At 49.9% G+C, this 24244-nt stretch overlaps 1 protein-coding gene across 4 annotated transcripts in view; it reads left to right on the top strand.

Annotated features, from left to right (window-relative positions):
- Positions 1–24244, top strand: part of Kif26b (kinesin family member 26B) — a 512864-nt gene that overhangs the window by 478423 nt on the left and 10197 nt on the right. For all 4 annotated transcript variants that reach the window (XM_023710227.1, XM_023710226.1, XM_004626828.2 and 1 more), the window contains 2 exons: positions 11735–11897; positions 12752–16130. In XM_023710227.1, the coding sequence (XP_023565995.1) occupies positions 11735–11897; positions 12752–16130 (3542 nt within the window). The remainder of the gene's footprint in view (positions 1–11734; positions 11898–12751; positions 16131–24244) is intronic.

Raw genomic sequence — 24244 nt, 5'->3', positions numbered from 1 at the left:
TTTTTCTGTGAGAGTTCTCTAAAAATCCACTGGGAAAGACAGAGGTGGCAGAATGTGGAGAGGCCCTGGGCTACCATGAGAACATGACTCCATCTCTGTCACCATTAGTGCCTGACTCTTTTGGATTACCACAGAGGTCTCTGACACTGGGATGAACACATGCTCCTGAACCCGAGAAGGATGCAAGGTTTCTGAGCAGTACAGTGATCTCACTTTTACTCAGAACATTCTTAATGGTCAAAATGTGATGTAATTGAAATGTTTTCTTATTCCTCCCCTAATAGAGCTGTCAGAAACCACTGCAAAGGTTCTACACAAAGTGACAGAATATATATACAGAAATGTCTGTTGCAAAGCTGCAACATTTAATGATAGTGGCTGGGATCAAATAAAATGTGAAAAGGAAATGAAACTTCAGATAATGTAAAAAAAGTCAAAGTAATATTTACATTCTTAATTGGGAGTGTTATTGTGTCCCTCAGTGGAAAAGATGATTAATACAGTGTACATGAACAGAAAATAAAGGTCCATAGATTTCTCCTGAGTCACAGCTGTGATTCAGTGGACTACAGAAATGGCACACGAGTAAAGTTTAAGGTAGTGTAAAGGTGTACTTAGTGATTCAATAATGAGATCCTCAGCAAGTACTAAACACATCCACGCCTCTGTAGTAGATGCAAACTTTTTATTGCCACTGAGGGACATAATAACACTCACAATAAAGAGGACGAGAAGTTTAATTTGGCTCATGTTTTAAGGAGATTCAGTCCATGGTCTGCTGACTCCAGAGTAGCAACATCATGGCAGAATCATGGTGAAGCAAAGCTCCTTAGCTCATGGAAAGCAGGGTAGAGGGAGGTGCCAGAGAAGAAGAGAGAAGGGGCCAGCTAGGGACCCCAAGACTGCACCTTCTTGACCTACTCGGACACACCTAGATGTGTGCTCCACCAATCCTATGGCAGATCCCAAAGCCAATAAAGTTGACAGTGCGCCCTAAACACCATATAAGGTCTATTAATTTGCCTTGTTATCTTTTTTTATATATTGAATGTATCAAAGTACATTCCTAGTTCCTGATCATGCCGGACTTAATGCAAATAAATATAGGCACCCCCACCTCTAGTCAGTCCTAGAGCCAAATCATAAGTACTAGTTGAACTAGTATAAATAAAAATCAAAGTAAAAGCATAGCTCCACCACCAACATTATTAAGAGCTTGTTAAGAGCTAACTGGCAACAGTCAAACCTCAAAGTCTGAGGCCTAGTCTCCAGGCTGCCAAGTCTCTCCATGATTTCTGACACCAGTTGCCAAGAGCTAGGGTCCAATGGCAAAGTTAGATGAGAGTCCACATGAGAACACATTGTTTCTGACATAAGCTACAAGATCAGGGTTCCCAAAACCACCTTGAGGCTCCTCACTCACAGGAAGAACTCAGAGAAGAAGGCGTGAAGTTCTCACAGCTGTGGTTCATTACTGGAAAGGATGCAGACTGGAGTCAGCTAAAGGAAGGAGCCCTGTGGGGCAGAGTCTGGGAAGGTTCCAGGTGAAGCATCCATTGTCCTGAGGACTTGCTACCTTCCTAGAATCCATGTGTGAAAATATGCATCAAGTGTTGCCAACTAGAGAAGCTCCCCTGACCACTAGGATCTGGAGTTGTTGTTCCAGGTCCACTGATTTCCTGTATAGTTGAGCTCAATCTCCAGGTTGACGGGCACCTTGTGCCAAGAATCGTATGGTCAATCTTTCTATCAGGGGTGTTCATGGTACCCTAGGACCTCATGTGACCAACCCCACCTTCAACGGAAGCATTCCTAATGGGCTTGGCATATTTTACCACCAAGTAGCTCCTAAAAAAGGTCAGTTCTCTTTGGACAAGGCTAAAGAGTGTGTGATAAATGCCTTTAAAAACATGAAGGGTCAGTGGGAACAGATGAGGTTATGCCCACCCTGTGTAATCCTGGAGAACAGAACTAGTTCCCTTGGGGAGAAGTTAAAAAGACTTAAATTCAGTTTAAGGAAGAACTTTCTAATAATTAAGACTATTCTATACTGTTATGCAGGCTTCCCTGGGAGATGGTAAATTCTCCTAAATTAAAAGTATTCCAGGGATGGGGAGATAGCTCGGCGATCTAAGTGCCTGCCTGGCAAGTGCAAAGATGTGAGTAGTACCCCATGCTATGCCAGCCCTGTCCAGGACACTGGGTGTGAGGTGCTGGCCACCGAAACTGGGTGTGATGGAGCACATGTATAATCCCAGCACTGGGCAGGCTAAGACAGGAGAATTACTATGAGTCTCAACTGCCTAGTGGGATCCTATAACAAATAAATAAATACATACATTTTTTAAAAGTATTCTAGGAGCTGCGGAGAGAGAGCTGAGCAACATAAGTGCTTTCCTGGCAAGTACAAGGGCCCAAGTTCAATCCCCAAGACCTCAAAAAATAAAAAGTATTCCAGCAGAAAGCACAGTAGTACTTTTTAGGAAATCTAGTGACCCCCACCACCACACCAAATCCTTTCGCCACTGATCCTCATTCCCAAAAAATGTTTTTCAGTCTTGACCCAGAAAAGCCTCCTAGAATCAGCAGACAATTTATGTTATAACTGTGATTACATGAATTTTGAATCACCTTTACATTTTCTGGTTTCATATCTGCATATTGTAACCTTGGAATGAGCATGTTTCCTAAGCAGAACTTAGATTTATAATATCTAGAATTCAGTTCCTATGAATTGTTCAGAGTCGTCACTGAGGTTATTTTCCCCCTGCTTAGATAAGGACTGAGTGGTTAAATGAATGATTAATGAAAAGGTTTCCAAGAAACACATGTACAAGTAATTTACGAAGGGAACTCATGGTTCATAACCATGTTAATCATCACAACTTAGGCTTGTTATATGAGATCAAAGCACATTGGATGGGGTTTTCACTTGAAATCTTCTGTTATTATAAATTCAAGTTGCATCATACACCTTTCTTTTGAGACTATCTTCAGTTTACAGCTGGTCTGCCTCAAGAAGTGAGCTAAATTAATGTGAATTTTATCTTATTCAAATAAATGGGACGCTGATATCCAGGATCAAATGGATTTGCGTGGCCCAAGTTTCACATAAACTTCATCTCCCTCTGTATGCAGTGGTAAACTATTGAAGTTACAACTCGGACTTCATTGGCTCCAAGCCATAGCTGTAGTGTAAGACCTCTGGCTCGCATAAACCCTTTCCATTCATTTATTGTCTAAAGTTTTTAGAGAGCTCTTGTGAATGTTCATCATGTGCCTATTTTCTGTTAGCTTTCAATTACTGTAAGGACATACCTGGCATTATCACCTTTTAAAGAGACAAAGGGATTTGGCTCAAAAGTTTTGGAGAGCACAGTGCATGGTAGAGTAGGTCTCCATTGCTTTGGGTCAGTGCTCACCACTGGGTTGGCAGCTCATTGTGTTGGGTGTATCAGGTGGAGCAAAGCTGCTTACCTTGTGATCCAGTAAACGATGATAGGAAGAGGACTGAGCTCAGGCTCCATGATCCCTTTGAGTACCCACCTTCAGTAACCTAAGGGTCTCCTAGTAGTTCCTGTCTCCCAAAGGTTCCACCTTCTTCCAATACTGCCACCCTGGAGACCAAGCATTTAGCACATGAACTTTTGTAAGGTGACTCAAGACCCAGATTACCACATTCATTATATGCCCAGTCCTGCTGGGAGCAACTGCTTCACAGCTTCACCTAGCCTAGCTGTCATCACCTCACTCCTGCTTCTCACTGGGCACTGCCCTCCTAGCATCAGCCCCTGCTAAGTAGGAAGGAATGAGGGTGAACGAGTCTCTCCCACGAATGCCATGCATCCCAAGATGGTCTGGTTGTATCTCAAGGTTCTACAGTGTTTAATAAAAGAGTTCTGTGAGAGGGTAATTAGATTAACCCTCATGAACATTTAATGTTAAAATCCAAGGATCTGTACTGGTGAGTGGTGTTAGGATGAGCAAGCTAAGAAATCCTAATGGGTGACATATTGATTGGATCGCAAAGGGCAATCCTAAAGCCAGGGTAGGGGGTTCTCTGCAGGGTCCCCTCCTGACCCCTCCCTTGATTCCACAGCCTATCTTCCTCCATGCTGAAGGACAGAGAAAGCCTCTCAGGCACCTCTAACACACATGCTGGACTCAGGCTATATTTGCCAATACATACTTTCCTCATTTAATGACTAACTTTTTGGGACTAGATTGTTAAATGAATCGGTCACTAAATGAGGACTTATATACATGGCATGCATTACAGTACTGTATGCAGAACAAAGAAATAGTCAAAGGAAACTGCAACCTGATGACTTTGTTTTTATTTGCATAATTATTACATGCAGTACTGTAATGTATAACAGAAATGTAAAACCACAGGCCTGTACCATACAGTATCGTCAGCAAAAATTACAGTGCTGTAATAACAAGGTATACAAAAAAGATGAGGCAGCTCTATAAACAGGATTATAGAACTGTACAAAAAAAGATGGCTTGTAAGTCTGTAGCAGGTCATAAATCTGAACAGCACCCCTTACTCTTTGAATCTAGTTATTAAATAGGTAGTTCATTAAATGAGGAATAGCTGTACTTCATTAAATAAGTGAGAGACACCTCGTGGAAAACTCAGAACTATAGTTCGCTATCTGGGTGGACAATGTCATATCCACCTCCATATCCTAGAGGATCCCCTTTTATGCTATTTGTAGGGCGAACAGGATACTATCTGAAACTGACCAAGACTTTCACTCCAGTGTTTTTGAAAATGCATAAGGATAGTTCAGCTGTTCATACTTTTCTAGTACTGTAGACCAGATAATTCGTGTCCTGGAACATTGGCATCCTGGAGAGGACATTGCTGAGATAAGACTGCTTTCCCACAGGGGAGGTGTCAACAGTCTTTCTCCAGAGTATGAGTGTGCAGAAAGCAATCAGAAACACAGGAATCAACAAGCCCCTTACAAATCAGTAAGTCAGGGTGGTAAGTGTTTCCCTCTGGATATGTGTATTTCAGTCCATGACAGCACTGTCACAAATAAAGATACTTTCTTGGGAGCTGGAAGATAGAGACAGAATTGTCCCCTCTCTTGGAGCTTGCAACTCTGTCCTTTGGGGGAAAAAATCTTTGTCATGGGCTGGCGAGATAGCTCAGTGTACTAAGCGCCTGCCTGGCAAGCACAGGGACCTGTTTTCTATCCCTGGCACTACATGCTACACTGGCCCCACTCTCCAGGCACACTGAGCAGGCCACCAAGACTGGGCAAGGTGGTGATGTCTATAATCCCAGCCCTGGGGAGGCCAAAAACAAGAGGATCACTGCAAGTCTGAGCTGTGTAGTGAACCCCTGTACCATGTACCAAATACATAAAATAAAATCTTTGTAATGAGGGATGAAAAGCCGCAGAGATACTGCCCGGCTTGGCCAGGAGTGTTGGCCATGGTTGCATAGTGTCACGGCATCCTGGCCTCTGGCATCTTGCATTGGCCTCAGAAGGGTCTGGTGACTTTTCAGAGTAGACAGAAAAGGATGCTGACAGAACAAAAGAGTGTAAAAGAAGGCAGTCATTGCAACAGAGGGTGTAGAATTCCAGTAAGTAGCCAAAATAAACTTCACGGTAATTGTTTTGTCCTACCTCTTGTCTTCTCTTTTTCATTCTTCTCATTTCACATTCTCCATCAGTTCATCAGGAGGTAGATTTGGGGCCCTGGGGGGCTGGGATCAGAACTCTTGAAGCTGACATCACTAACACCTGGGAGCTCATGCCCAGCTCTCACGCTTTGCATCTGGGGCATTCCAGAACATTCTGGCAGGTGACTAGTGATGCCAGGGTAGAACTGGGATAGCCAGAGGAAGCCCATGTGGCTCCAAGGCTCGATCTCCAAAGACAGGAGTGACACTGATGGTTTCTTGGCATTTAAATATTGTTATCTTGACTGAATATGTGCGCATCAGAATTCTGTGTGTGTAGTCTCCACTCTGGAATATTGATGATGTCTTGCCTTAGACATTTTTCTTAAACAATAGCAACAAAACTACTGCCCCTGTTTTCTAAACCAGGGCATGCTGGGATGCATGGCAGGGTGTGTGTGTGTGTGTGTGTGTGTGTGTGTGTGTGTGTGTGTGTGTGTGTGATTTATATGCCTCTTCCCATTCTCACTGCCCATGGGAACCCCCCTCTTACAAATTATACTGTAGCATAATTAGTTTTCTGGATTAATTAAACTCCTTTCTCCCAACATTTTATTAAGAAGTGCTGTGTGTGATGAGGCCAGGTCAGCTTGCTTGCTTCCAAGGCCTCATCATCTTTGTGCTGGAAGAGGCATATTTTTTAAAAATCAGAGCTACTCTGGTGAGTGGACATCCACCATTCTCCCTTCACGAGACCTAGGGCTTCATGGAAAGGCCACCATACCAGGGTGCTGCCTTTAGGCCCCCAGCCTGGGAGGGCCAGAGCTCCCCTCATAGTTCTCCTCCTTTGGGACATGGTTAGCAGCTGCCCTAGCTCTGGAGTTCTTCATAGCCTTTCTGGAGGTAAAGTATACTTGATTCTGTGCATGAAGGAACAGCTCCTGTCCTGGACAGTCCCATGGATGGATGCCCCTTCCCGTCCAGGGACAAAGGAACACTGTGCAGATTCAGAGGCTAGAAGAGAGATTGCAGTTGGAATTTGGAGCCAGTAAGGTGAAGCCAGTAAGGCATAGCAGGGACTCAGTTTTCAGAGGACGAGAACCACATAGTGGGGTCCCTAGACCCTGGAATAGTGGGACATTAGCAGTATCCTCTAGGCAGCAAGGACCTAAGAAGAGTGATAGAAGCGAACTGTGAGGACTCCGCTGCCCACCATGCCAGGGTGTGGGCCTCAGCTGCCCGGACCTCAGGGGTCCCACCCACTTCCCAGCAGCTCAGGGGGATGGCCCACCTCACCTGGTGCTCACCTTCCTAGGAGGTGTGGCTGCTTGGCTCCGATCAGACACCAGTTCTCTGCCAAGTGGGGTGAGCTGCAGTGCTGGGGAGCATTACTGCCTGGGGCTAGGGGTGTCAAAGCAGGGAGTGGTGCTGGGAAGCATATCGCTGCTTCAGTTTTGGTTCTGGGGGGCAGGTTTTGGCATGAGCTCAGGCCCGAGGAACAGGGCACAGCAGAGACCGGCAGAGTGGGTGGAGCCGCTCTGTGACAGCTTGGCCCTGCGAGGTAGGCTAGAGCAGCAGTTGGGCTTGGGGATGGGAGGCCACCAAGTGGGGATAGTACAGAAGTGACAAAGATGGCGATAGAAGTGTGCAATGGCCCCCAGGGCAGAACACATTCCATCTGCCTCTCCTTGATGTACTCTGGCACTCTCCTTTAGTTATTTTCACCAAAATGTAGTTGTTTATTTGTGATTTGGGCCTGTCTTTGGGAGTGGGAGGAGTACTAGGGCTTCTCATCAGCCATCTTGCTTCTGCTACCCATCATCAGCTTTTGTCAGGTGACAGTGCGATGACTTTGTGCATGTGTGCTTCTCCCGCTGGAAAGCAAGCTCCTTGAGGACAGTCTAATCTCTCTTAGCTGGGCTGGTGCTCCATACGTGCTTCTAGAAGGAAGAGCTGTGTACGCTAATGAGCTCATTAAGCAAATGAGCAGGAGCAGCCCAACAGCCCTATGGAAGGACAGATGCTTCTGGATGTGGTAGGAAGTGATTTGAGCAGTCACCAATTGATGTGGCCTGGCCCTCCAGTAATTTCTAAAGCCAAGCATTTGTTCCTCCTTGCCTATTTCCATGGAATTGACTTTTTCTATTCTTGCATGAAATATCTGAACTAAAAGACAATGCAGACATCTATTAAGTCGAGATGACTGAGTGGTAAGGATCTTGATTTGTAGCCGATCATTCAGTGTCTGATTAGAATACTCTGATTAGAATACGCTCTAATTAGAATACTCTGGAGCAGAATCCAGCAAGCTTTTTTGTAAAGCACCAAGTACTTTTGGTTCCACAGGCTTTGATACAACTGACCAACTCTTGTAGCACAAAGGTATCTACATATGACATGTAAATAAATAGATGTGTCTGTGTTTAAATAAAACTTTATTTATAAAAGCAAACAATAGAACAGATTTGATCTGCATGGCCTTTGTTTGTCAGCCCCTGTTATAAAATGCTACACATCCTTTTCAGTTCTTTTAAAGCTATTAGTTTTTTTTTACTTTTATAAGTACATGTTTATGGTATTTAATGAGTATATTCAAAATTATTATCATTAATATGTGTGTGTTATCCTGTTCTTTTTCTACTTTTTTGATATGTCTAAAAAATGGAATGACTTTTTTTTTTCTAAATGAGGTGGGGTTTTTTTTCCTTAATCACTTAAAAAGGTTTGTTGGTCAGGGAGGGAAGGAAGCAGGTATGCCCATGAAACGTGGCCACCTGAAAAAGCAACGTGGTCCTTTCCTAGAAGGCAGTCATGTCCACCCTGTCACCAGCCCCTTCCTGCTCCCAGCCAACCTGCCCCACAGCCAGGGCCCCTCCCTCAGGATCCCCAGCCAGCCTGGCTCTGGTGCCAAAGTGACCGGCCAGCCACTCTGTGCTCTCTCTTCTCTTCCTCTGAGTTCAGTCTTGATTCAAGGCAGTGAACTGAATTTGTGTTGACTACTGCCCTAGAAACGGAACTTCCTGTCAAGCACTGAGTTCAGCCTGTAATCAGCAGTTCATTCCTTCATCTGCCCTCCCTCAATTATCTTTGATCCAAGGTAAAGAAACCATCACCACGAGGCTGAAAACCACTGTTCTCTGCCATATTTTACTGACCCAAGGATGTATTTTGGCATCTCCAGGGGCCCATATGAAAGTCTGGTTAGCATTTCACTTGCTTTTTTGGGGGGAGGAGAGTAAAGATGTGAACTGCCAAACAGTGCACACAACATGTGGGTTTTTAAACAAACAACAAACATTTATTTATGTGGTTAACATGAGTGGGATCATGTGGAATACACAGGGCCAGCAGGTTGATATAGCATTAGATCCTCTTGCTCAATATTGGAATCTTTTCCTAGAACTCACGCAAGGTCAAGGGGAGAAATAGAGAAGCATGCTGTTGGCCGGGTGTGGCTGGTCATTGAGGCTTATCATGAGTCCATTGTTGTGATTTGCAGGTTCCGTACTTGTAGCCAGCCTATTTACTATAAAAGTCTTTGCAGTCCCCCAGATCAATGTCCATGACACTTTCAGTCACTTAAGGACACGCTTGGGGTGTGAAAACTTTGAGTAGACACATGTTTTCCCAGCTAAAATGGAACAGGGTGGCACTCTGCCTTCTTACTCTTGTACTGTAAACAAGCATGCTTCATAATGCTGTATTTTTTTTTCTATTTGGTGCTTTTCACTGGTGATCTCATTATTTACAATGATCCTTCAGCACAGTGCTGCAGTGCCATCTAATATACTAAGCAGAAGAAGGCTATGATGTGCCTTTTGGAGAAAATGCAGGCTTGAGTTACAGTGCTATTGGGCAGGAGTTCAATGTTAATGAATCAGTGCTATGGAACAAGCCAGAGTGTGGTGGTGCACACCTGTAATTCCAGCACTTGGAGGCTGAGACAGGAGGATCACAAGTTTGAGCCCAGCCTGGAGAACTTAGTAACTTAGTAAGGCCCTGTCTCAAAATAAAAATGAATAAACAAATAAATAAAAGGGCTGGGGATCTAGCTATCTTAGTGTGAAGGCTGTAGGTTCAATCCCCAGTATCAAAGAGAAAAATAAATAGTAGTAGTAGTAGTAGTAGTAGTAGTAGTAGTAGTAGTAGTAATATGCATCCAGAAAAAGAAAGAGAAAATACTCCATTGTATATCAGGCCCCTCCAGTGTAAGGCCACTTCAGAAAGTACTAAAGTAGTAAGCCATAAATCCATGATGAGTCTTTAGGAAACTATTTTTAAATGGCTGAATCTGTAAGTTCATAAGATGGTGGACAATTAAAGAGAAAAAAAGCATGCTGGATGGTGCTGTGAGGCTCAAAGCCAAAGAAGTGTACGGTCACATTACTAAGGCTCAGGAAATTAGTAAACTCCTCCTTACTTCTGCTTTATTATAAAGAAACACTGCATGTGTTTTGTAGCGTACAAAAAGCTGTTATTAAATAATGTGGCTTCCCGCAGATACACACATAAAACAAGGTCGTTTCCTGACTAGTTGACAAAACTGTCATGACCAGATTTTCATTGGAACCCAAATACTATGGTTCCCCTCAGCTCCATGGCTCTATTCACTCATCCAAGGTGTGCAGGAATTGAGAACAACATTACTCCTATGACACTAAGGCTCAGCGGAATCCGATCAGAGCCTAAGCCCCACACGCCATCCTCACTTCCCACACCGAACTCGAGGTGTGGGCATAGGGCTCTGCTGAGTGCCTACATGGCAGAACTTGACCTCCCCATGCAGCACAGGTGTCCGTGACATCCCTGCTCCCTCGGTCTTGATGGAAGCAAGTGTGTGCTGACGCTCCGCTCCCCTACGGAGCCCGCCACCGCTTGCATTGCTGATCACTTTGCTGAAAGGGAGCCCTGGTATATTTATAAATGGCCCTGGAACTGAGCCATCAGTGAGCCCAGCGTCCCTGAATGGACACCTTAATTGGTCCCAGATGGAAGAAAAACACAAATGCAGCAGCCTCTCCGCCCCAAGCCAGATGCGGGTGATGTGGGAAACAGCCCATTCTCTGCTCCTGGTGGCTGTGTCTCCCAGAGTCCACTGAGCTGGACAGTCCCTCTCCAGGGGGCCCCACAGGGGAAAGGACACAGGGGCCAACTGCTCTCATCCAGCGTTACAGACCTGGCAGAGGGACGCGAACACAGGCGGGAGAAGCCCACGGGCAACCTCCACCCTTGGGATCAGAGTGTGCTCCCAAGAGAAGACACGTTGCGGCCGCTGATGGCTCGCCGCCACTGGCACAGTGAGCAGAGGCCTTTGTAAAACAAAGGAGGAAAACCAGTGGGACAGTGTGGGATGGAAATGCGTTCCTCCAGGTGGTTCACGGAGCACCATCTGTAAACGCCTGGGCCTGATTACCACCACTTGCAACACTGGAACCACACAGCACCTGCAAAGATGCTAGCAGAAGCCTTTCTAGAAAGTTCTGCTTTCTGTTCCTGAGTGTTTGGGCCATATCTGTTTCTTCACTTAGGAATAGGAATGCCTTTTCCTCAATGCCAATATGAGCGTGAAGAGACGATGGCAGTAAAGCAAGTGCACCTCCTTGTATAAAATCCTTGATTGTCTTGTGCACTCAAAGGTCTTTGGTACAGGTCGCAGCTGGCAGACTGCTTGTCATTGCGGGCACTGCCTGTGTGCACAGACTTGCAGCAAAGGACTGGTGTGGGGGTAGCAGGCTGGGCCACTGGCCGCAAAGCCGTATTCTCCTGATCCCGTCTTCTCATTTCTGTCCCCAGCCTCATGATGTGTGGCATCAGATGCACACGCAGTCACACAGGAATGTCCCATCACGGCCAGCATGCAAGTGCCAGGGGAGGTGCTTGCATGAATTCCGTCGTTGGAGCACTTGCTCAGCTGCCAATGACAAATAGCCCCGTGCTGGAAAACGATGCTAATTAGTATTCCATTAAAAAAAGGTGGGGGGAACCCCAACACCCACAACAAAATCGCCACGGACAGACCTGCAGTCCCACCCTGACAGCCAGCGTGAAGCATGGCCCGCTAATGCAGCCCTAATTCACTTTGTTTGGCAGAGAGAGCAAGCTCACCATGCTGCTGCGCGAGTCTCTGGGGAATGTGAACTGTCGCACCACCATGATCGCTCACATCTCCGCCGCGGCCGGGAGCTATGCAGAAACCCTGTCCACCCTCCAGATTGCATCGAGGGTCTTAAGGATGAAGAAAAAGAAGACAAAGGTAAGGGGCTGGCAGGGGTGCCACAGGAGGCCTGCCCTGGGACTAAGTCAGGAGGCCAAGTCGATCTTGCTGCTCCCTGAGCACAGGACATGTGCAAGTATGGTAGTCACCGCATCCTTGGGGTGGGGAGGTGTCCCCACTGACGGGTCCCTTCCTTGTGGCTGCTGCTGTCCCTGCTCAGCCAGCGCAGCCCTGGCAGGAAGCACTTGGTGCGCCTTACACAATGCAGATGGATTGCTACTTTGGGATGAAAAATGTTGGCAGGCTGGACCATACACATCTTTTGACCCCTGGCCCACCTGTGTCACAGGTAGATGCTGAGAGCCTTCTCCAACAGCTTGACCACAGGGAGGTTTTTAACTCCTAGCTCGTACAGTCTGGCTTTTCACTGCATGCCCCAGAGTCTCTTTCTGCCTGGAAGCCTTGTCCTGTGAGTTCAGTGGCTTCGGATGGACACTGAGTGTGCTAGCTAGCAGCACACTTGTCTCCTCTGGCGTTGGTAGCGTGGTGAGAATGTTAGACAAAACCACAGTGGTTGTAGCTGTCCAAATCCAGGTCTAAGTGGTAATACTGGGGCTCTTTTGTTATTTTTCCTTCTCTTTTGGGTACTTTTTTTCTGTTTTGGTATAGGACAGGGCTTTGCAGGCAGTGTTCTGTGACCTAGGAACAGCATTGAGGAGGTCACACATGACCTGCCCTGGTCACCCCCTCTCCTGAGCGACCTCTGAGTCCACACTGACTAGTGGGCCCTGTGTAGGGTCGCCCAACAGGGTGACCTTCAGTGACTCGTGCCCTTGCTGTGTGGGAGGGCTGCCTGTAGCGCCACCACAGTAACTGTCCTCTCTCTCTCACAGTACACGTCCAGCTCCTCTGGCGGAGAAAGCTCCTGCGAAGAAGGCAGAATGCGCAGGCCTACGCAGCTGAGACCCTTCCACACCAGGGCCACGGTGGAGCCCGACTTCCCCATTGCTCACCTGTCCAGTGACCCCGACTACTCCTCCAGCAGCGAGCAGTCCTGTGACACAGTCATCTACATCGGACCCAACGGCACAGCCCTCTCGGACAAGGAGCTCACCGACAATGAGGGTCCCCCAGACTTTGTCCCCATTGTGCCAGCCCTGCAGAAGAGCAGGGGTGACAGCCGGCCTGCTGAGACAGGAGAGGCTACGGCCAGCAAAGCAGAGCGGGACTGCCTGAAGTGCAACACGTTCGCCGAGCTGCAGGAGAGACTGGACTGCATCGACGGCAGCGAAGAGCCCAGTAAGTTCCCTTTTGAAGAGCTGCCTGTCCAGTTTGGGGCAGAACAGACCAGCAGATGCCCCCTGTTAAGCCAAGCTGCTGGGGCTCACCCACTGTCTGAGTCCGATAAGGAAGACAATGGGTTGGACAGCCAGCTGGCCGACCTGGACACCTCGGAGCCCCGGGCCTCCAAGGCACAGCGGGACCACTCTCCGGTGCTTGCCACAGCCCGCAGCAGCAGCCCTGCCCCGGCCTCGCCTCGGAGCATCCCAGGCAGCAGCAGCCAGCACAGCACTTCCCAGCTCACGCAGAGCCCCAGCCTCCAAAGCAGCCGCGAGAGCCTCAACTCCTGTGGCTTCATGGAAGGCAAGCCAAGGCCCATGGGCTCCCCACGGCTGGGTGTTGCCAGCCTGTCCAAGACCTCAGAGTACAAGCCCCCCAGCTCCCCTTCACAGAGGTGCAAAGTCTACACCCAGAAGGGGGTCCTGCCATCCTCCACCCCACTGCCGCCCTTGAGCAAGGACTCCAGCATGGTCTCCAGTGAGTCCCTGCAGCAGCCTGAGGTCCGCACCCCACCGGTGGGAATGAGCCCCCAGGTTTTAAAGAAATCCATGTCGGTAGGGAGTGAGGGTTTTGCGGAGACATCTGCTGAGGATGCGCTCCAGGCATCGCCCTCACCGGACTCCAGAAGTGAGATCCTGAGCACCACGATGGTGACTGTGCAGCAGCCCCTGGAGCTGAATGGCGAGGACGAGCTGGTGTTCACCCTGGTGGAGGAGCTGACCATCAGCGGGGTCCTGGACAGCGGCCGCCCCACCAGCATCATCAGCTTCAACAGCGACTGCTCCGTGCAGGCCCTGGCCTCGGGCTCCCGGCCTGTCAGCATCATCAGCAGCATCAGCGAAGACCTGGAGTGCTACTCCAGCATGGCGCCTGTCTCAGAGGTGAGCATCACGCAGTTCCTGCCTCTCCCAAAGCTGAGCCTGGAGGAGAAGGCCCGGGAGTCCGGCAGCAGGCGCTCCTCCATCAGCTCCTGGCTGAGCGAAATGAGCGCAGGCAGTGACGGTGAGCAGTCGTGCCACAGTTTCATAGCCCAGACCTGTTTTGGGCATGGGGAGGCCATGGCAGATCCCCCCGCCTCGGAGTTTGTGGGCAGCATCCAGAATACCACCGTGGTGTGCAGAGAGAAGCCCAAGGCCGGCCCTGACAACCTACTCATCCTGTCTGATGTGGCTGATGACCCTTTCAACAAGGCCACTCCCATCAAAGGCTGTAAAATATCGACCCTGGGCAAGGCCATGGTCACGATCTCCAACACAGCCAATCTGAGCAGTTGTGAGGGCTACATCCCTATGAAAACCAACATCACAGTGTACCCCTGCATTGCCATGAGCCCCCGCAGTGTCCAGGAGCCCGAAACGGCCACTGCCACCCCCAAAGTAGCCCCCAAAGCCACACAGTCCCAAGAAAATAAGGAAGCTGGTACCAAGAAAGAGATGAAATTTGAGGACCCTTGGCTAAAACGTGAAGAAGAAGTGAAAAGTGAAAATGCATATCCCAGTGAGGAAGGGGCTCGGTGTGACACAACCACAGGCCCTGTGAAACCTGAGGCCAGAGCAGATCAGGAAGCAGAGAAGAACCCCAGCCCAGGTGACAGGCTCAGCAGCAGTAGTGGGGAGGTATCTGCCTCCCCCGTGACTGACAACTTCAGGAGGGTGGTAGATGGCTGTGAGATGGTGCTACCTGGCTTGGGCGCCCAGAGCCCAGTGCATTCCAACAAAAGCCTGAAGTCCAGCAGTCTTCCAAGGGCGTTTCAGAAGGCCAGCAGGCATGAGGAGCCTGACAGCCTCTTCTACCACTGTGCAGCTGACTCCAGCGGCTTTGGTGCCTCGTCCTCCAAGGCAACTCTGGAGAGGAAGGTGGCTTCACCTAAGCACTGTGTCCTGGCTCGGCCCAAAGGGACTCCACCTCTGCCCCCCATCCGCAAGTCCAGCTTGGACCAGAAGAACCGGGCCAGCCCCCAGCATAGTGCCAGCACCAACAGCCCCTCGAACCAGCCAGCCACTTTCTTGGCCAGCTTCCCTGATGAGCCAGGCAACAAGATGAAGGATGCTAGCAGCAGCAGCAGCAGCAGCAAGCTCTTCAGTGCCAAGCTGGAGCAGCTGGCCAGCAGGACCAACTCGCTTGGCAGGGCAACAGTCAGCCACTATGAGTGCCTGTCGCTAGAGAGGGCCGAGAGCCTGTCCTCCATGAGTGCCCGGATGCACGCGGGCAAGGATAGCACCATGCCCCGCACGGGACGGAGTCTGGGCCGCGGCACTGGGGCCTCACCACCCAGCTGCGGTACCACACAGTCCACTGGGGCCTCGCCCAAGGCCAGCCAGTCCAAGATCTCAGCCGTGAGCAAGCTGCTCCTGGCCAGCCCCAAGGCACGCAGCCTGTCCACCTCCACCACCAAGACGCTCAGCTTCTCTACCAAGTCTCTGCCGCAGTCGGTGGGCCAGAGCTCCAACATGCCGCCCAGTGGGAAGCACATGTCCTGGTCCACCCAGTCGCTCAGCAGGAACCGCAGCTCAGGCCTGGGTTCCAAGCTGCCGCTGCGTGCAGTCAATGGGCGCATCTCAGAGCTGCTGCAGGGCACCGTGGGTGCACAGGGCCCACAGGCTGAGGAGCGCGGGGAGGACCGGCCAGCAGCCACCACGCACCTGCTGCCCTCGCCCTACAGCAAGATCACCCCACCCAGGAGGCCACACCGCTGCAGCAGCGGCCACGGCAGCGACAATAGCAGCGTGCTGAGCGGGGAGCTGCCGCCAGCCATGGGCAAGACAGCTCTGTTCTACCACAGCGGTGGCAGCAGTGGTTATGAGAGCATGATGCGGGACAGCGAGGCCACAGGCAGTGCATCCTCGGCACAGGACTCCATGAGTGAGAACAGCAGCTCAGTGGGCGGGAGGTGCCGGAGCCTCAAAACCCCAAAGAAAAGGTCCAATTCAGGTAGGTGTGGGGCCCTGCCAGGAGGAGACACCTGCCTGGGCATGTGTGAGGGAGCGTCCAGCCTCAGGAGCAGTCAGACCTGGTCTGGCTTTCTCAGTAGCCTGCCACGCTGCAGGCTGTGACTAGGGACACAACTGCCAGGTCAAAAGAGTGGGGCCTGGAGTGGCCAGGAGTCCGCTCCACACTTGCTGGCTGTAGGGAGGGAGCCAAACTCCTCCTCATTGGTCCTGTTCCCCTGGTGGCCAGGTGGTGGCTTTACCTACACTAGGACCACTGCTATAGGCATTTAAAAGCCAGGGCACCAACCTGCATGGCCTGGTGGCTGCAGAAGCCCAGATGTGGGGTGGTGGCCTCCCAGCCCCAGAGGGCTTCTCTCAAGACATAGCATGGAGTTCACATTGTCCCGTGAAAGTGCGATGGGGGAGGCTGTCCTTTGCCCCACACACTGACAAACTGCCTGCCTGTGCACCAGCTGTAGGCCTAGGAGGCCACAGCATAGACCCACCATGGTGGCTCACTTACTTTTAGAGGGGGCTTTGTCATCTCTACCATGTGCTGTTTAAACAGTGTGCTCCTGGAGAACTCATGTAGAGTACCCCTTGCTTGTTCAGTGGAGTTTGAGGGGCACATGACTGCAGGATGATGGGGAAGGAAAAGAGGACTGAGGTGCCCATAGGGTAGGCAAGGCCCAGGACAGAAGCAGAGGAGGAGGCCGGGACAGAGGCAAAAGGCACCAAAACAACCTAAGCTACTTGAGGATTTTGTGCGGAATTTTTTCTGTTCTTAAATAGCTTCTAAACAACTTGTCCCCTGTTGCTTCTCAGCCTTTTAGCTAAGATCAGTGTAAACAAATGGTCCCGGCTCCATCCTCAGCGCATGCATTTTACTTTTTTAATGAATCAGAATCTTAGCCAAGCCCCTATGTGCCTTGGCTGAAGGCAGGGTAATGGGGCCCTGGCCTCTGCAGAGCTCCAGGCCCTCCCAGAGCTCTCAGAAGCTCCCGCCCTGAGAATGTCCAGGCTACCAGCACATGGGATTGCAACCTACAGCGATGCCCAGCAGTGGGGCCTCCCCACCCCACCCTCCCAGCAACCTCTGCAGTACCCACCCCACTGGAGGTTTCTGGTCGATTATGGGGCTCTCTTGCCTGTTTCCTACCAATCCTGACCACGAGCGCTCAGTGTTCCGGCCCCAGTACAAGGGCCATGATCAATGCACACCATAAACCATTCATCTTTCTCAAATCAAGGAAATTGACCTTCAGGGACACTACAGCTGTGTGTTTTACATCTCGGATGTTATGCTGTAGTCAGCCCCATCTACCCACCCCATCACAGGTCCCAAACATGGCTGTGAGGTTGTCACATTCTGGGCATGTTCAGGACCATTATGACTGTCAGCACTTGATGTCTTTCTCTCCTGGCGGTGCATTTCAGTCTCTGACATCTCGGGCTGTGCCCAGCTCACCCCCAGTCTCTGCAGCAGGCCGTGGCGCAGAAGCTCACATGGGACAAGAGTGACAGGTTTCTCGGTGTCACATAACTGCTGCTGTGTCCCGTGGTCAGGGCCAAGGGCTCTGGAATGTGATACTACCTGTTACAAGTTGTTACAAAGCTTGTTCATCCAGAGTCTTTGTGGGCAAAGAAATATGTCCTGGCTTTCCCAGGATTTGCCTGGTGACCCTGTCATTACAGCCTGCGTGGAAAGGACATTGGTTGCATAGTCACGTGTTTTTGTGTTACAGAATAATCACAGCCTCTAATTTATTTAGCACTTTAAGTCTACTCATCTCTTTTGTTCTTACTATCTTTGACTCTCTTTTTAAGCCTTTCACGTATTGGCTTGGCTATTAGAATGAATAAAGAAGAAAAGGCATACAATAATTCTCAGTCAGCGGGCAGCAGGCTCCGCCTGTGTCCTTGCTCAGGGGTGAATCCTTTCCTCATGATGGTCCTCTCGTGTCTCTTTGGCAGCAGGGCTATCAGAGGAAAATGGTGTGAGATAAAAATGCCAGGGCAGGTGTTAGAGAGGGATTTAGGAGGGAGCGCCGCGAGCTTTAGACCTTTCAGATCAGCCGCTGCAGACCTAAGGCTCCGTGATGGATATCGTGGGGAAGAAGAGCTCATTTCAGGTTAGGTGACCTTGTCTCTCTTATTTATGATTATTATTAAGAGAAATGCTGGCTGTCAGAGATGATCAGCATAAATCAAAAGCAACCTCTTTAAGAGAAGGCATAAAACTCTTCATAAGAAATTCCAAACTAGTTGGCTGGAGTTCACAATGACTGGAGATGCTTGGATCTCGGGGGAGATGGCTAGTTGTCTTTTATCTGCCGTGGATTTTAATTTTGAAATTGTTAAAGCTTTGGCTATTACCTTAGCAAAAAGGAACTAGAGTTACCCTGCTGGGAAAATAACCACGTGCTCTCTGATTCCTTCGTGATGTATATAGCAGTAGAAGCCATCAAACGTTAGCGAGTTGCATCTTTCCACCCCCTTCCTGGAGTCCCACGCTGGCAGGGGCTGTGCAGACTTGAGCTTGTCCCACTGGCTGTGCCACTGTGCAATGAGAAGGCTAGGCCAGGAAGCGCGAGCCTTGGGTCTCATGCTGTGTGGCCTTCAGGGAGAGCTAGCCTCTCTGCACTCTTACTTTCTCATGTAAAGTAAAGTGAAGGATCTCGTAGTTAATGGCCCTTGTCTGTCCTGCCCAATTGTGTGAGACTTTACAAGTTGTTGTGGTTTGTGTCTAGCTGTCCCCCCAAAGCCTCATGCAGTCATTGGGCAGCTTCCAGAGTTTGTGATTAATTCATGGGCCAATACTGGGATTAGGAGTGTGAGTGCTGCTGGATTATGCTGTGAACACTACACCCCCCTGGGGTGCATAGCCTGAGTGCAGTGTAAGGAAGGAAGAGAGGCTTGCCTCAGTGCTGCTGTGCTGCTCCCTTTGCTCTTGCTGTTTTTTGCCACCTTGAGCTGCTTCCTTCTCCCATGAGCTGCTCTGTCTTGGAGCCAGCTAATCATGGGCTGAAATGTCCACAAACTATGAGCTAAATAAACCTTTCCTTCCTTGATTTGGGGTGTCAGATATTTTGTCCCAGCAGTGAGAGAAAAGTAACTGAGACAAAAGTCATACAAAAATATATGGATCATGATGTGACATCTTTTCTACAAGACAATCCGTTGTCAGTAGGCCTTATTTTCTGTTGTCATATTAGTTAGTTTTTCCATTGCTGTAACAAACTACCTGACAACCAACTTAAAAGGAAAAAAGTTTGTTTTGGCTCAGAGTTGCAGAGGGTCCAGTCCATGGTGGGCCAGCGTTGCTGCTACACTGGGGCCTGGTAAGGCGGTCCGTCACAACAGGGAGCATTGCTTGCCTTATGGCTGCCAGGCGACAGGGAGAAAGAGGCGGATTCCCACTGTCCCCCTTAAGAGCAGCCCCAGTGGCTCAGGACATCTCCTTAGGCCCCACCTCTGAAAAGCTTCTCCCAGGGCACCAATCTGGGGACCAGGCCTGTCATATACTGCCTTGGGCTTCTTGTACCCTCTTAGCACTGGTGATGTTGAGAGGCAGGTGCTTTGGGGAGGGGCTGCTGCATAAAAGACAGGACAGTGGTCAGATGTTGGGAATTTAATCGGAGAGAAAGAGTGCAGCAGAAAACACAAAGGGGAGCATGCTGTGCTGAGCGGGCAAGGAAGACACACAGGGAGCCTTCAGACAGGCAGGATCCTGCAGGTTGGAGCATCTGAAAGCTTCAGGGTTAGGGCAGGTGTTGAAGGATGTACACACCTGCCGAAGCAGAAAGGACAGAGGGCGCTGGAGCCCACGTTGGTGATGGAGCCCAAGCTGGGGCAACAAGCATAAGGAGAACCCACACAGTGTAACCTAGGTGAAGTTGTTCCTTGCCATCTGGGAACTACTGTAGGAATACACAGCATCCCATTTTGTCTTACCCACTCATTAGAATGTATGACATATTGTAAATGTTGCCAATGTCATTATAAATTCTCGATCAAGGATTAGAGACATTTTCAGTTACTTTGATCAATGGATTTTCATTGATCTTCCCATACTGCCTAGCCTGCCCCTTGTGCTCAGTGATTTGAAATTATCTGAAGCCTCCAACTATGAATTACAGTGATGACAGCTGGCCCGGGCAGGGAGCAGCATCTGTCCTGGCCGGGATGCATGTGAATTGCTCCGAGGACGAACACTGTGAAGTGCAGTTCATGCGTTGTCTCGGCTAAGACCCCAGTTCTGACATTGCCACTTCCCTCTCCGTCCTGCATTACTTATGACATAAACTCTCCATGGGTCCTCTTCGTCTTCCTCTGGGTCCTCAAATTCCACCCCAACCTCACTGGGTCACTTTCTTGGCTTCTTCCTCTTGCTCTCTCCAGGGCTGGACAGGGAAGCCTGAAAGTGGACAAGTGCCTTGATTAGACTGAAGTTCATTCCCGCAGCAAGGAGGCCAGATCCTGTGGCTGCATCCAGCTCAGGACAGAGGGAGGGTCTATTCAAAGCAACCACCCCAGGGAAGCAGGTTGGCCCAGAGACACTCCCAGGCCTTCAATTGCCTGGACATGCACTTCCAGCCTGCTCGGTACCCAGCACAGAGCAGAGGCTGGCTACCAATGGGTACCATTGCTTGGATGGTTAATTTTTTGGCAGTGTTGTCCTAAAAGCTTGTTCATATTTATTTTCCATGTATTTTCACATCTTGATCTGCTGATTGGTGATACTGGCTTAAGATGTTAAGTCCAGTTTCCTGTTTTGTCATTCAAAGCACCTTCCTTTCTCTTGCATTGCATAAACCTTTTGATCAACAGTCCATCTTGCGGGGGTGATTTCTGCCTGTGGTTCATGGAGCTCCTGGGTCTAAGTGCAGTACATAGTGCCGGGCTCCTGTGACTGATCGCCCTTAGCAGGGCCAGGAGCGCAGCACTGGTTCATTTGGTTCTCACGTACACGCCCAGCTTTGTTTTTCATGAGTACCAGAAACACATTGGCCAAGGATTTCAATGGAAACTGGAAGAATTGCACTGATCGCTGGCAGCTTGAGGTTTCCTGAATGTTCCTAAGAAAATCTATGAGATGAGGATGGGTTCAGAATGAAAGAAACATTTTTAATATAGAGTGAGAGTAGGGAACGATTGCTTCCCCAAGATACAAAGGAAGCTCCTGAGACTAGGGCCTTGGGGTACAGAGGAGTTGTAGATATGGTCCTGGGTACATTCTGCCTAGGGGGAGCAGGGACCCCAAGGACAGGGTACCTGCCTTTTTTGTTTCTTTGCCCTAGGGACAGTGGATGTGTCAGTTAAGCATTACGACAGGCAGTACAGTCACCCAGGAGACATGGGATGGCGTCTTGTGTGTCACTAGAGTCGTGCACATTCGCTCATCTTCCTAGTCTGCGTCTCCCAACGTGCCTGACATCTGTGGATCTCTCCACATCAGGACCTCAGGCTTTTCCACTCACTGCCTTCCTGCTGCCCACAACTCAAGCAAGCAAGTAGACAACAGGTGATGGGAAAAGCTAATGTGGGCACTTCCCAGGGTGGAGTGTGGATACCACGCAGCTGTTCCCCACCCCAGAAAGTGCGGTGAGGCTTCTGTACTCTTGAAGTTTCCTGACATTGGACCTTGAAGACCGCACCTGTAGGGTCCCAGTGGACACTTCTGTTGAACCCAGTGATGTCAAAGACAAAAGGCCCCAAGGCAGACTTCTCAGCCAGGCCATCGGTGGTGCAGATGGGCATGGTGACCCAGGGAACTGTCAGTTGCATACACTTCAGCCACCCCGACAGGAGGGAGGGCCGTGTGGCTCAGCCTCCACCAAGGGGAAGGCTCTAGCTGGAAGTGTCATTAAAGTCACACTGTTCACTTTCATGGGCTTCAGGGGATCCACTATGTATGGCAAAATGATGCTGGCAGTGAGGGGCTGGTGTGTTTCACATCTGGACTTCTATACTTCCTGACCGTGTGCTGGGCTGACCAGCAGGGCATGGTCCAGAGGAGGAAGCCCTGACCCCCCAGTGTCTGAAGGAAGCCACATCAGTTCCTGAGGCTGGGTTCAAACTTGCAGGCTTCTTGCCTCAGCCTCCCAGAGTGCTGGGACAACAGGCATTCTTGACTTAGCCTAAGCAGTCTTACTATATGGGGATCAGACCAGACTCTGTTGTCTGTCGTCTCCGCATGGCACAGCATGTTGGCACCTTCGCCTCCCACCTTCGCCTCCCACCTTCGCCTCCCACCTTCGCCTCCCACCTTCGCCTCCCACCTTCGCCTCCCACCTTCGCCTCCCATGCTTTTTTGAGCAATAGGAGGGCACCAGCTAGACCTCTGAGATATCATTCAGGTTGCTGAAAGCCATTTCTCTGGCCTGACCACGCCTGGTCCTCAGGACCTGTGGAAGGCAGGTCCTTTGCTGTCCCCAGCACGGCTTATGTGAGACTCACTGTATCTGGGCAGGAGACAAGGGTGGAGAGGAGGCTCCTCTGTTGTAGGTACAAAATGTCAGTTCCTTCATGATATTGAGGCTTGGGTGACCAGATCCAATCTTCACAACACCTGTGTCACCAGCTCATTAATGTGCAAGAGAACCACAGTCAGAACAGCCCCGGGTTCCCCTTCCCATGCTTGTGGAGGTGGCCCCGGAGTTCAAAGGTGACCAGATAGTATTCAAGGTAGGAGGTGGCCTTCGTGATATTTCCATTAGACTATTGTAGTTTAGAGAAAGGACACTCTGTTCAGTCTTGGGACTTGTCTTTCTCGGCATCTCAGTGATCTCCCTACTGGATATCTGTTAGATAGAAGGGGGCCCCTCCCAGATGCTCCCACCTGATCCTGAGCCATCACCACGGCCACACTCCAAGATGAGCCCAATGACGTCCTCCTCGTGGTATTCGCACCCCTGTGCAGGCCCCTCCCACCATGCACCACCATTAGTCTCTGTGATCAGTGGTAAAGCAGAAGTGGCACTATGTCTCTTTCAAGGTTAGATTACAGAAACCTCACGGTTTCCCTCCCAGGTGCTTTCACACTCTCTCAGGTCACTAACATGTGGAAGCCAACATCCATTTCTTTGGTGGCCTTGTGGGGAGGCCCAGGTGGCAGTGAACCAAAGCCTCCTACCATTAGTCACATGAGTGAGCCCAGAAGAAAGAGGGTCCCACCCCTGCCAAGCCTTCAGATGACTTGAAGTCACATCTGACAGTTTGAGGGTGACTCACAGGAGACTGAGCCTGAGTCACCCAGCTCAGTTGCTATCAGATTTCAGACCACAAGAATGTATGAGCTAACTGGTTTTAGCTGCTAAGGTTGGGGGTCTTTTGTTACACAGCACTAGAGGACTACTACACCATTCCATCAGTGACTCTCCTCAGTTCCAGCTCTGTTTCTCAGGCAGGCAGTCATCCTACAAATGCCTAAGCCTGTTTAGGGCTATCCAGCTCTGCTTAGATACTGAGAGACTCCACACATTTCATAAATGACTTTGGTATCGGAACAAGTATGTTCTATTTTACCAGTCACCCTCTCTGCACTCTGAGAGCATTTATGAAACCCAGAGAAAAGAGGACAGCAGGAGCCACTTCCAGAGTGTTAGCAGCCTAGAAGACGATGAGACCCTGGCTCACTGTGTGTTCACCTTCAGTATTCCCGACCACTCACGGTTCGTTCTCCTCCTTCTGCCCCCTGCCCCAAGCTCATCCCCACTCAGCCCCTGCAGCTGCTACCCTTGCCAGGGCTGCAGGGGCTGGGACTGAGGCACAAAGGCTCAGAGTCACAGTGGCTGGACTTGTCAACCAGCTGCACATGGTTCTTGTAAAAGAGCATTATCTGGTTCATTCCCATTCAAAAAGTGTGATTGGGCTCCAGAAAGGGACATCTGATGTGAAATCAGGGGAGCTTGGAGAGCAAGGGGTGCTTTGTAGGGAAAATGAGCTCTGTACAGAGGGGACCTCAGCATCTCCGGGCGGGCAGCTACTTGCAGCTCCATCTGCCTCGGGACCACAGTGGTGGCTCTTTGTGTCCCTGATTCCCTGGGACAAAGAAGTAGTGAGGAAGTGGCCCTGGATCATGCTTTCTCCTTCATTCTGTGTCGAAGAATTCTG

Source organism: Octodon degus, unplaced genomic scaffold (assembly GCF_000260255.1).
Source record: "Octodon degus isolate 3935 unplaced genomic scaffold, OctDeg1.0 scaffold00017, whole genome shotgun sequence".
Lineage (NCBI taxonomy): Eukaryota > Metazoa > Chordata > Mammalia > Rodentia > Octodontidae > Octodon > Octodon degus.
The sequence above is the reverse complement of the archived record's forward strand: the minus strand, read 5'-3'. Positions and strand labels throughout refer to the sequence as shown.